The sequence below is a fragment of the Carassius carassius genome, chromosome 45 (genome assembly GCF_963082965.1).
Source record: "Carassius carassius chromosome 45, fCarCar2.1, whole genome shotgun sequence".
Lineage (NCBI taxonomy): Eukaryota > Metazoa > Chordata > Actinopteri > Cypriniformes > Cyprinidae > Carassius > Carassius carassius.
In genome coordinates this window covers 22,692,407-22,704,739 of record NC_081799.1, presented here as the reverse complement: position 1 = coordinate 22,704,739, position 12,333 = coordinate 22,692,407, and the positions used below count along the sequence as shown (strand labels likewise).

Genomic DNA, 12,333 nt, shown 5'->3' with positions numbered 1-12,333 from the left:
CCACCTGAACCAGTGTTGCCAAGTCTGCGGTTGTTTTTCATGTCCGCGGGTTGAAGCGACCCCAATACCAATAATGTGATGTTTAGCCCCTAAAATGTGAATATTACCAAGGCAACCCTGCCAAAAAATTTGTGTTTTAACTAGAGCCCGACCGATATATCGGCCGGCCGATATTATCGGCCGATATGAGCTAATTGCATTTAAATCGGCATCGGCGTTTATAACGGCCGATGAAACATGAGAAACAGAGTCTCATGCTTCACTCATGTTATGAGTGTTGCATAGTTTGCCCACCAGAGGGAGCTCTGCAACTCCCCAGTTGACAACAGCACCAGAAATCCACTACAGAAGAAATCTATCAGCCAAGCCACAGGATGTGCACTCTTTTGACGGTGAGTCTGTCGTTCGTCATGTGAAATGCTTGTAGATTTAGTTCATACACTGTATATAAAAACAGTGTGGTAGTTCTAGCTAACGGTCCTATCATTATCACTTCTAAATATTCTGTAACATCACTTACAGCCGCTAATGCATTGCTATATTAGATTAGCAACAAAGCTAATACCATGTTTATCAGTGGAAGAGCGCGAACGTTAATAAGAGGTCAAACTATAACGTTAGCGTTTAACTTATTCTAAATATATCTGCAGATAATATATCTAAATATATCTGCACATTATGACCGCGTAACTGTGGCAGGGAACAGCGTGTAGTCAATGACTAGAAGTTATGTACAGCGTGCCTCGAAAAAACAACAACTGTTACGTTACTCTAACGCTAATATAGCTTCCTTTTTTAGCAAGCCCCTTAAATGCTTGCTATTAACTTGTTTGAAGGTGGTTCTTCTCAAAATTGACAGCGGTGTGTTCATGACACTAACGTTAACCATTCAACTTCGAATTGATTCCGTAATCTTCCGGTAACAGTAGGCTAACTTTACGTTCGCCAGCGCATGACGATGTTTTGATTCAGACTGCACAAAGAGAAGAGAAGATGTACGGGTCCGTTGTGAATGTGTCTGTGAGAGCAAATAGTGTAGTTACAGTAACTACAGTAGGTGCGTCAGAAATGATTAAACCAGAGGGGACATGTAAATAAATGTGAGCTGAACAAGCGCTTTTTTTCTTTTTTACATATTGTTTCAAAGCAACTTTACAGACATAACAGGAAAATGTTGTAATAATATTTTTAAATATAAGTAGGTAATAGGTCATACCTATTGCTTGAAAAATAAAAAAATATATATATTTCTAATTTTTGCCTATGTAGGAGATCCCTGTTTATTATTATTATAATTCTAATGATGACATGAGTAATGATACATCGTGATGTTAATACACATGCTTATTCTTTCTCTGTCTCTCTTTCTGCCTACAGATGGCTGAAAAAGGTGAATGCTGTAGCAGCAAAGTGTGGGACTACTTCTGCAAATACTTTAACTTTAGTATTATAATTTATTTACAGTACACACACAGACTGTTAAAACCAGCTTCAACTGGAAGAAAGTAAAAGTGTTAAATGTGTAAAACCAGAATGTTGTTAGATCATTAAAAAAATATATACTTTTGATGTGCAATTGTTTATTTATTGAGACTGTAATCTAAGGCTTTTTTTTAACATAATCCCTTCTGGAAAATGGTTTATACAGCCCACATACATAGAACAGGCAGATATTTTGCTATTGAATGTTGTGTAAGTGCAGTTTATAGGAAATGGGTCTAATATCCAGTTTATTTTCAAAATCAAAATATCGGCTTATAAATCGGCTCTTTTCGAGTTAATATCGGCATCGGCCCTAAAAAATCCATATCGGTCGGGCTCTAGTTTTAACCCCGTGACACGATTTTTTATCGGGGAACCTCCTGGAAACATGATTGGGCTAGTTTTGGACTAGTTTTAAGAAGCAACTGGGCAGGATTTGTTTTGAAAACCTGGCAACCCTGATCTGAACGCAAGTGCTGGAGATATACTTCTAATCACAGGAGCGCATTTACTGATGAGATGCGCATGAAAAATCGCATTCGATTTTTTGCACAGCCCTACTTCACATGACACCCAAACCCTGTTTCTGTAGCAAAACCGCAATAGTATGAATGCACCCCGATGTCTGAGTGAAAGCGGACCATCGCATGGGCGTCAGGGGACAGCGATGTGTCAGATGTGGTCATGAGCTGAGTCAAAACAACAGCAGCAATGACGAAGTGACAATCTGAAAGTTTTCCATTTGAAGTGTGGCATGGCTTTGTTTCAGAAGTGCAGCAGCAAACAAAAGCCCCTTGTTTTGGAGTACTTGAAGCCGTGGGTGTGTGTTCTAGCATGTACACGAGTCCTGGGCTCTTGGCATGTTGGCCGAGGCATGCCAAATGCTCAGGCTGCCTGTGATGACCTGCTGACCGTATGATTATCCCGTGTGAGGCCAATGCTTCCCAAAACACACACAGACACACGTTCACACAAAATATCACAGAGCACCACATCAAACATGTCAACTAGGCTAAGTGCTGACATCTTTATATTCACCTAGTCATTTAAAGTGGCCATGTTACGCTTATTTACAAGTTCATAATTTCATTTTTGGGGTCTGCTAGAACATGTAGTAAAGGGTTAGATACAGAGAAGACATTTTAAACAATGTTGGTAACCAAACAACTGATGCTACCCATTGACTTCAATACTGTGTAAAAAAATAAAAAATACTACGGAAGTCAACTGCTACCAGAACTGGCACACAGTTGGTAACCAGTTGGTTTGGTTACCAACATTCATTAAAAAAAAAAATATATATATATATATATATATATATTTTTTTTTTTATTTTTTTTTATTTTTTTTTTAACTGATACGCGTTTGTGTTTTTCAACATGTAGCCCTGTCTTACAATAAAGGCTTTTTATATTTTGCCTGCTATGCGAGTGCCTGGATGTGGATTATTTTAGTTTTTTGCAATGGACTCCACCTTCCGTTATTGACATTCTTCAAAATAGGGCTGCACGATATTGGGAAAAAATGACATTGCGATATTTTATTTTTCTCTCGCGCTCTCTCTCTCTTGCTCTCGCGCTCTCTCTCTCTCTCATGCTCTCTCTCTCTCTCTCTCTCTCTCTCTCGCGATCTTTTTCGCTCTGCCCTGTTAAACTGACAGGACTTAAAAACACATGCAAATGATAAACTTTCACTCTATGATGGTTAAGCTGTGCAATTAATCCGCAAATCACATTCCTCAAGGGCCGGGGAGTGGCTGGCCCGTACAGTTAATGAATAACGGATCAACTACGACAGCTTACATCGCACATCCTGCGATGTGACTATCGTTGATTCGTACATCGCGACATCGATGCTTAAACGACACATCGTGCAGCCCTACTTCAAAATATCTTCTTTTGTGTTCAGCAAAAGAAAGAAACTCTTACAGGTTTGGTTCAACTTGAGGGTGAGTAATTGACAGGGCTGCACAACATATCGATATGCAATATGCATATCGCAAGGGCATGCGATATCTGCATAATTTTAATAATAGGCTTCTTAAATCAAAACGTTGCAAAAGGTCAAAGTTTTAGTTTGACGCATAAAGCAGATAATTGCTTGACATTTAAAAGAGTTAAGTGCAATACGTTGCAGTAAACAACTCTTTGCTGTCTCGTCTTGCTGTCTGACTCAAGGTGCATCTTGCACAGCGTCTCTTCAGTTAATTCTGCCGCACGTATGCATGCACACAGAATTGCGTTTCAGACGGCGCACGAAAACACAGTTAATTCGTCTTTCGCATCTCCTCATATTTAATCAGACACATACAGACAGAATTATGTCAATAGTACCGGTCTCGACGATCATTTTTGTAAACACAGTCGGTTATGTTTTAAATGAATGTAAACAGCTGAGAAAAAAGACGGATGTTAATTATTATACTGGATCTGTTCGGTCAGATTTAAAGGGACAGCAGCCCATAAATATGTGCTGTTTATGTTTTAAAATATAATTGAAATTGATTTTACACACTTTAAGCAATACCGTATCACATATCGAATATCACATTTTTTAACAAGGTCTCAATATCGCATTTTTCTTCAATATTGCACAGCCCTAGTAAATGATGACAGAATTTTCATTCTGGGGGAACTACTTTAATTTAGTCAGCTGTTTGTTGTTGTGTCAAATGTCCTTTTTAGTTTAGTTTTAGTTTCATATTAAGTCAACCTGTCTTGTCCAAGTTTTAGTTGACTAAAAGTCAGCTAATTTTAGTCACGTTTTAGTCAAATAACATTTTAGTCATGATGCATAATGGTTAAACTTGGCTCCAAATTATAATTGAATTTACTGACCAAAATTGTGAAAAACGACTTCAGAATTACTGGTAAAAACAAGGTTTACTGTGGTAATTTTTGAACACACCATCTTTCAAAAGTTTGGGGTCAGAAATAAATTAATATTTTTTTTAAAGCAAGGATGCATTAAATTGATCAAAAGTAGCATTTATAATGTTAAGATTTTTTTTTCAAACACATGCCATTCTATTTTTTGAAAAAGTACCATGGTTTGCACAAAAATATGAAGTAGCACAACTGTTTGCAACATTGATAATAATCAGATATGTTTCTTGAGCAGTAAATCAGCATATTAGAATGATTTCTGAAGATCGTGTGACACTGAAGACTGAAGTAATGATGCTGAACATTCAGATGTGCATCATAGGAATAAACTACATTTTAACATATATTCAAATAGAAAAGTTAGTGTAATATTGTAACCATATTTCACAACATTACAACAGTTTACTGTATTTTTGATCAAATAAATGCAGCCTTGGTAACAATATTTAAAAAATGTAAACATTTTACCAACCCCAAAGTTCTGAATGGTTCTGAAGGGTAACTCCAAAAATTATGCAAATTTTATATGAGCAAAGTATAATTAATTTAAAGATGTTTGCTTGAAACAAACCCATTATTTCAAGCCATTTCAGTCCACTATACATTCATATTAAGGAATGTATCAAATATCCTTAAAAGATCTGAAAATAGCCACAGGTTTTTTAGACAAATCATCCATCTCAAAATGCAAATCAACCCCCTTTTCCCTGCCCAAAAGCATTTTCCAGCAGTCATGATTTACCTCTTGCAGAGAGCTTTTTGGTGTTGATGATTTTGGCAGCATACTCTTGGCCCGTGCACAGTTTGACACAACGTCTCACGACAGAGAAGGCCCCCCTGAAGAAACAGACAGAGAAGAAAATACACCATTGAACTTGATGTGGAACCCCAAAATATACGTTCAAAATGCTTAAAGGGATACTTCTGTTCTCTATTTGTGTTATTTTTGGGTGAACTGTTAAGAAGAACAACAGTTCTGCACATCTACCTCTTTACCAGAAGCATCAACAGAGCCAGATCAGAAATGAAAACAACACGCAGGTGTTTGATGCGCAAATATTCATGATATTCACATGGGAACAAAATGTAGAACACACTCTGTCTTTCAAAAGCCTCCTTGAGTCTATTTTCAGAAAGACCTGTGTTATGAAAATCACTTGAGACATTCATGATAACGGTCTGATGTCATTCCTTACTGGCTAAATTTAGCATATCTTGTTACAGTTACACAATACACTCTGCATGTCTCAAGCAGCCGCTCCAGATCTGTGACTTCCCGCCCCTCACCGACAGGTTCAAATGCCCTTGGAAACACCCATGTGATGCTAACATGTGATAAAAACAGAGCATATGCCCCCTCGTGACCTCAGGCCAATCACCTGCGCACGATTCGCTTGGCTAGCGGTCTAGAAGAAACGATGCCTGGAAGGTCTTGAGTATCATAAGATGCAGATCATCGTTCAAAACATCATGAAAGAGATGTAAAGGTCAACCATACACTTTTAAAAAAGTGAAACGGTAACATGGTAGTACTACGTTTTAGGACATTTTCAACATGTAAATAAGTAATGAATGTTAAAATTCTAGCTAATGCCAAGCTTATGGGTAATCAATTAATATTCTGAATTTTTCTGATTAAGACTTTTTTTTCACAGAATTGTTTATATCTCACAATTGTGACTTTATAACTCGCAATTGCATGTTATAGAGTCACAATATTTGAGTTAAAGTCCAATTTAGTGGGGGGGGGGTCTGATATGTTCTCAGAATGGCAAGTTTATATCTTACAATTCTGACTTTATATCACAATTGCAGGTTATAAAGTCAGAATTGTGGAATATAAATTCGCAATTGTGAGTTTGTAGCACGGGATTGCAATTACCTTTTTTTTTTTATTCAGTGGCGGAAACGGGCTTCCATACAATACAGTTAACAACAACTAAACTTAAAACAATAAAAAAAATATCTGGAACCTGAAAAAAAAATTATATATAAATGTGTGTGTGTGTGTGCATAAAATGAAATAAAAATGAACAAAAAATAAATAGAATTAATATATAGAAACTAGAGCTGAAACAACGAATCGATTTAATCGATTAAAATCAATTATTAAAATAGTTGTCAACTAATTTGTCATCGATTCGTTGCTAAATAACTTTTATTTGCCGTAAGCGGCTCATTTCGTGCATATTTCAAATCTGCGGTGACCAAAGTGTGGCAGTAATGAGCCACCGGAGGTTTTACTCAGCCAGTACATACGGAGAAGTAGCGAATAGCCAATAGCTGGCCTTGTTTTATGTCACGTGCTTCCCGAACAGCGTCTCTGCAGCCATAGACATCATATGATGTCTATGTCTGCAGCATTCAGCGTGATGTGGGAGTACTTTACATTGAGCCTTTAAAAAAAGAAGAGTAACCTGCACTACTGCACTGTTTAAGGGGACGTTCACATATCGCGTCTTTTGCGCGCTCAAGTTCGTTATTTCCAACACCGCACCGCATCGAGTTAAAAACATCTCAACTTTTCAGAATGCAGCAACCGCACCACGGGTCATGTGACAAGAACTAACCAATCAGCTTCATCCTTTCCCGTAACAACGTTAAAAGCTCAGTCAAGATGAAGGGAACAGCTGATCATAGTTGTATATGGATTTCCATTTTGAAATAAATTTAGTAGCAGAGCTACTGCAAGCGATTTTTTGAGCTGCAAATCCATTTATCCTTTGCTGAAATTTCCGCGTCTTCAAGGAGAGAGCACGTCATGGTTGCTTATCAAAGGCAGACGCCTCAGGGGCGCTTCTGCCCGAGCGCTTTGGAAAGAAGGAGAAAGCGGTGCGCCTAGCGTTTTCCACGTGTTTTTAGGCGGGATTTGTGAACGGCCCCTAAGACTTTCATTTGTGCAGATTCTCCAGTACAATGTTGTTTGCAAATGTTTAGTCATAAAAGCTGATAACATTGCTTTTTAACAGTTAACATTTAAAGCTTTACAAACATGTTCTGTGATCAGTTTGTCGTTTACCAGTTCATAATTCAGTCGTGCAGCCTAATTATGACTGAATGAGAGAGGTAAATGTAGATATTTGAAATGCACTTTTTTTCTAAGTATTATTCGCTGCTCTTTTTCACACAGCAGGTTTTTTGTGTGTGTCCTATTTTTTTTTCTGGACAACCTTCTGATGGATTTTACTTTAAATTGTGAGTTCCATTCAGGTTTCATGCCATTGGCACTTTTTTTGAAGGATTGTTTACAATTTCACAGCAAAAGCTATAAAGCTGTTTCCCAGTAAATAATAAAATACAATGTACTGCAATTTTATTCTGTTTTATCCTTATTCTTCGTGAAAATATGTTCGGAAAGATTCCTTAATAAGCTTCGTTCGGGATGTTAAACTACTTTAGGAGCTCTAAGGACTGCCATGGTGAAAACATTATTTGAAATCTTGTGAAATTTGCTAGAGTATGGGTCAGTGTTCTGATTGCAGAAGAGTTCGACAAAGGATTACTAACACAATAAAACAACTCCAGGTATATTTTTGATGAGGATATGACAGTGCAAAATGGTTAAAATCTCTTAAATCTATGCTGAATGATAAAGGCCATTTATTAATAATTTACTTGGGGGAAAAATGGGAAAAACTAAAATATAAGTACATAAACCGATTAATCGATTAATCGTAAAAATAATCGACAGATTAATCGATTATCAAAATAATCGTTAGTTGCAGCCCTAATAGAAACTATACAGACATATAGGGGTAAAAAACACAAAATGATCAAAACAAAAATGTCAAACTTCAATAAAATTTAAATGAAACCAGAAATAAAAAAAAACTGATTTAAAATATTATTACAATCTATAATAGTATCCCAATTGCAAGTGTAACACTGCCGAAAACTTATGTTATTATGTTACGAAATTATGACATTAAAATTCCATAAAATGAAAAATAACAACACTAAAAACTAAACTCAATAAGTTTAAATGTTGCAAGTTAATTTAGGCATCAAAACATTAAACTACATTATTCAAATTTTTTAAAACATTTTAATATTTGCATATTTTAATATTTAACATTTCCCAGCTATAAAATATATTTGTGTTTTAAAGATTAAATCTTTGTGAATGCAAAATTAAACATCAAATATTGGCCTAGATATAAATACATAAAGCACATAATTCAATAAAATTAAATTTGCATATGGTAATGAAGTACCATAGTATTACCATCTGATATCATTACTTTACCATGGTGCCATTGCAGATTGCAGTAAGGTCAGCATATTAACACATTAACATTTATAATGTAGTGGGTGACAATATATGTTTTATGATGGCTGATATGAAGCCAATATATATGAAATTGCACTATTTAATTTAAATTTTAAATTAAATTTATTTAAAATAGACTTTGCATATTATTTACTAAAAATAATCATTTTGTTATTAACTAAAGCAAGAGTTCACAGAGCTGTTACAATAAAAGTCCCACTTGTGACATTTATCAATCAAAACAGAAATCTTTTCAGCAAATGCCGATAATAATAATAATAATAAATGCATTCAACCACTAATATCATGTATTATTATAACTAATGTAATCAATTATTGCTTGCCAGTGTGTGGGAAACAACACGTTCAAGAAGAATGAAGAAGAAGAAACTTCTCGACTAATAAAGCAGAAGGTCATGAGACCGTGTGGAGGCCGGAGAGGCGTCTGTCTGCAGACTCGTGCGCTCTGTTAGCAAACCAGTCGTTTCATTAGTGCTGGAAACAGCCTGAGCGTCTCAGAAGAGACATTGAGCTGATTTACTGCCGTCGGCCTGTCAGGAAAACTGAACCGCCGAGCTGCGGGCTGCTGAGGTGTTCAGGGTAAACTGGCACACAGCAGCAGAACACACACTCACAAACCCAAAACACCTACAACAACAACAACACTGCTCTGACAAGTCAGAACCCTAGAACTGGAAATTAAACCATAAAATGTTACTAAATTCATAATATAATATAACGAAGGCTGCATTTATTTGATCAAAAATGCAGTTAAAAACAGTATTAATGTGAAATATTATTTCAGTAAAAAAAAAAAAAGATTTTCTGTTTAAATATATTTCAAAATGTAATTTACTCCTGTGATGGCAAAGCAGCCGGGATGATCTTTTTAATATGCTGATTTGGTGATCAAAAAATATTTCTTAAAAGTTTGAGGTCATTTTTTTTTTTACATACAAAACACACACACACGTACACATTCACATTTTCTAATTAATTAATATTTATCAAAAGTGTTTCTATATAACATTATGAATATATATGTTATATGTTGTGTACAGTTTTACATGTGTACAATCTAACAAAGAGCTGTTAAGAAAAGGCTAAAATGCATGTCTCCACCACAAACTGAGGATGTGGTCAAATATTCATTTCAGTTCAGTAAGATCTGCTGAAACATCACGAATACAAAACGTTTAAAAAGAATTTAAAAATGTCTATTTCTCCACAGTGAGCGGGAATATACACTACGTTGAGATGAACTGAAAATGAAACCCAGAGAGTATTTATAAAAACGAGAAGTTTAAAAAGTTATGAAACAGCTTATGAGAGAAGTCGGACTACTACTATCTGTGTGTTTCTGTGATTGTGGGTGATACACACGGGGCATGGTTAATCATTCGGCAGAAAAAAGGTGCAAAAGAAACACAATATTGACTGACTGGAGAAGAAGTAGGGGGGGCTGAGAGAGTAAAATAATTTCCTAACGTCAGGCCGCTGGCATGCCTCACACACACACACACACACACAGATTATAGACAGCAAACAGCCGCCCGGGCAGCTCTCACAGCTCCAAATGTCACTGGACAGAACGACACAATGTAGCAACACTTCACTGCTTCACCAGAGTTTATGATACATTGTAACGTTCATTATAGAACTCACTTGATAAACTGTATCAACCCTTCATATACATTCTCAGAAAATACAAAACTGTCAAAATGTATTAATATGTACACTTTAGATACTAATATGTACTTTAAAGTAATAATGTGTAACTTAAGATACTAATATGTAGCATTTAGGGGTAAATAATGTACAAAAAATGTAACTTTTACATTTTGTACCTATAGGATCCCGCACCGGCGACAGCGTTGTACCTTTTTTCAAAGAGTGTCTAGATAAAACATAGTGACCTTTTGGCCTGGTAATAATCTCAAATGTATCACACTGAACACAACCTCCAAATAACCCCCTGACAGCTGATAATTATAATCAGACATATGAAATAAACTCACTGTAAGCCGCTGTAATGTTTCCTGACAGCTCCTCTGAGCTTTCTGCATGAAATGCACCACACAATATTCTCAGGATTATGTTAAATACTTTCATGCATATTAATGTAACTCCCTTGTGCATTCTAGATACACAATATCTCTACATTAACCTTTAAATTAACCCCTGATTGATCATGTTTGATCTTTAATTCAATACACTCACTATAAGAGCTCTTTAGTTAATGTATTTCAAAGCAACTCCCGTTATTTTTCCAAACAGCATATAAAAAGCATGCAACATCCTCAGATTTAACACCTGCATGCTCATTTTTATAATCAGAGACTGTATGCACATAAATATTCACTGTAATATGCACAGTGGTGGGTGTATTTAAATGCAACTCCCCTCTAATGTTTCCTGACAGCTCCTCTGAGCTTTCTTTATGAAATGCACCAGAGGGGCCACAAAACATGCAATATCTTAAAATTAACCCCTGACGTCTTATATTTATGAGCACTGTCTGTTCAAATAAACACAGTAGTGAGAGTATTTGAATGCAACTCCCTCTGATGCTTCCTGACAACTATTTTGTGCATCCTGCACGAGATGCATCGAATTCAAACATGCAAAAAACATATGCGTGCACATATAGTAAATATGTAAACATTAACTTCAACATATATGATAACGGAGTATTTAAATGCAACACGCCTTTAGGATTTCCGATAGATACTCAATGCATTTCAGATGCCAAAAAGCATCAAACATTATCAAAATGATTACCGTGTCGCTGTTTATCATCATAGACGCGATACAGTTAAAGAGCACGTTAGTGGTAGTATTTAAACGTAACTCCTTCTGATGTTTGCTGACAACTCCTTTCGGCTTTTGCATATGAATTTGCATTCAGGAAATTTGTGATATCAATACAAGACACTCGGGTTACGCACAAACACCAACCGAGAAAGCAAATCTTACTTTCCAAGTTCTTCATACAGCTGGTACTCGTCGGTAAAGCGCGTGCAAGTTGTCGTTGCCATTTCTCTGCCCTCAGCGTTCGCGGCGATATCCGAGCTTTGTGTCCAGCACTACGATTATTCTCCTGTGCCTTCGACTTGCGGGATTTTTGAGGACAAAACTTCAACGTGGACACGGATTCGAGTGAGGGAGAGGTTCGCCGACGAGCAGACTCGACTGCTTTACCGACCTCTCACCGAATGCGCTGTTCAGCTGCAGTGCACTAGTTTTCCGCTGTGAGAGACGCGCGCGCTGTCACCGCTGGAGGGCGCACCGCACTCTCCGTTTTTCACCTGTTTTAGTGGGTGTAATTATTAAACTAATAACACATTTAGAAATTAATAATGTTCAATTTAACGGACCAAATCTATATACAACGCTTCAAATATATGTCATCCCACGAAACACACATAATTTGCGCACTCGTTGTTTTCAGCAATGACTAACCCAAAATGCACCTGATTGGCCATAAGCTAAACAGAAATCTATGTGATTGGTTATAATTCTCAACGCTGAAAAAAATGCCTAAAAAGCAATCTGATGCATTTCGCAAATTAACACGTTTCTTTCATTTTCACATGTAATTTTAATCGCTACAGCAGTAATCACAGTTTTCATGCATGTTAAACTGAATACATAAATATATAAATGAATATATATATATATATAAGCTAAAATAAA

The 12,333-nt window shown here is 36.3% G+C and overlaps 1 protein-coding gene across 50 annotated transcripts in view; it reads right to left on the bottom strand.

Moving 5' to 3' along the window:
- LOC132127188 (calcium/calmodulin-dependent protein kinase type II subunit beta) overlaps positions 1–11,917 on the bottom strand; it is a 63,765-nt gene extending 51,848 nt beyond the window's left edge. For 32 of the 50 annotated variants that reach the window (XM_059538894.1, XM_059538904.1, XM_059538902.1 and 29 more), the window contains exons 1-2: positions 11,614–11,917; positions 5,110–5,204 (exon numbers count right to left, since the gene is read on the bottom strand). In XM_059538894.1, the coding sequence (XP_059394877.1) occupies positions 5,110–5,204; positions 11,614–11,675 (157 nt within the window). In that variant the 5' untranslated portion in view covers positions 11,676–11,917. The remainder of the gene's footprint in view (positions 1–5,109; positions 5,205–11,613) is intronic. The other 18 variants (XM_059538921.1, XM_059538901.1, XM_059538909.1 and 15 more) reach the window with 3 other exon arrangements.
- Between the last annotated feature and the right edge of the window lie 416 nt (positions 11,918–12,333).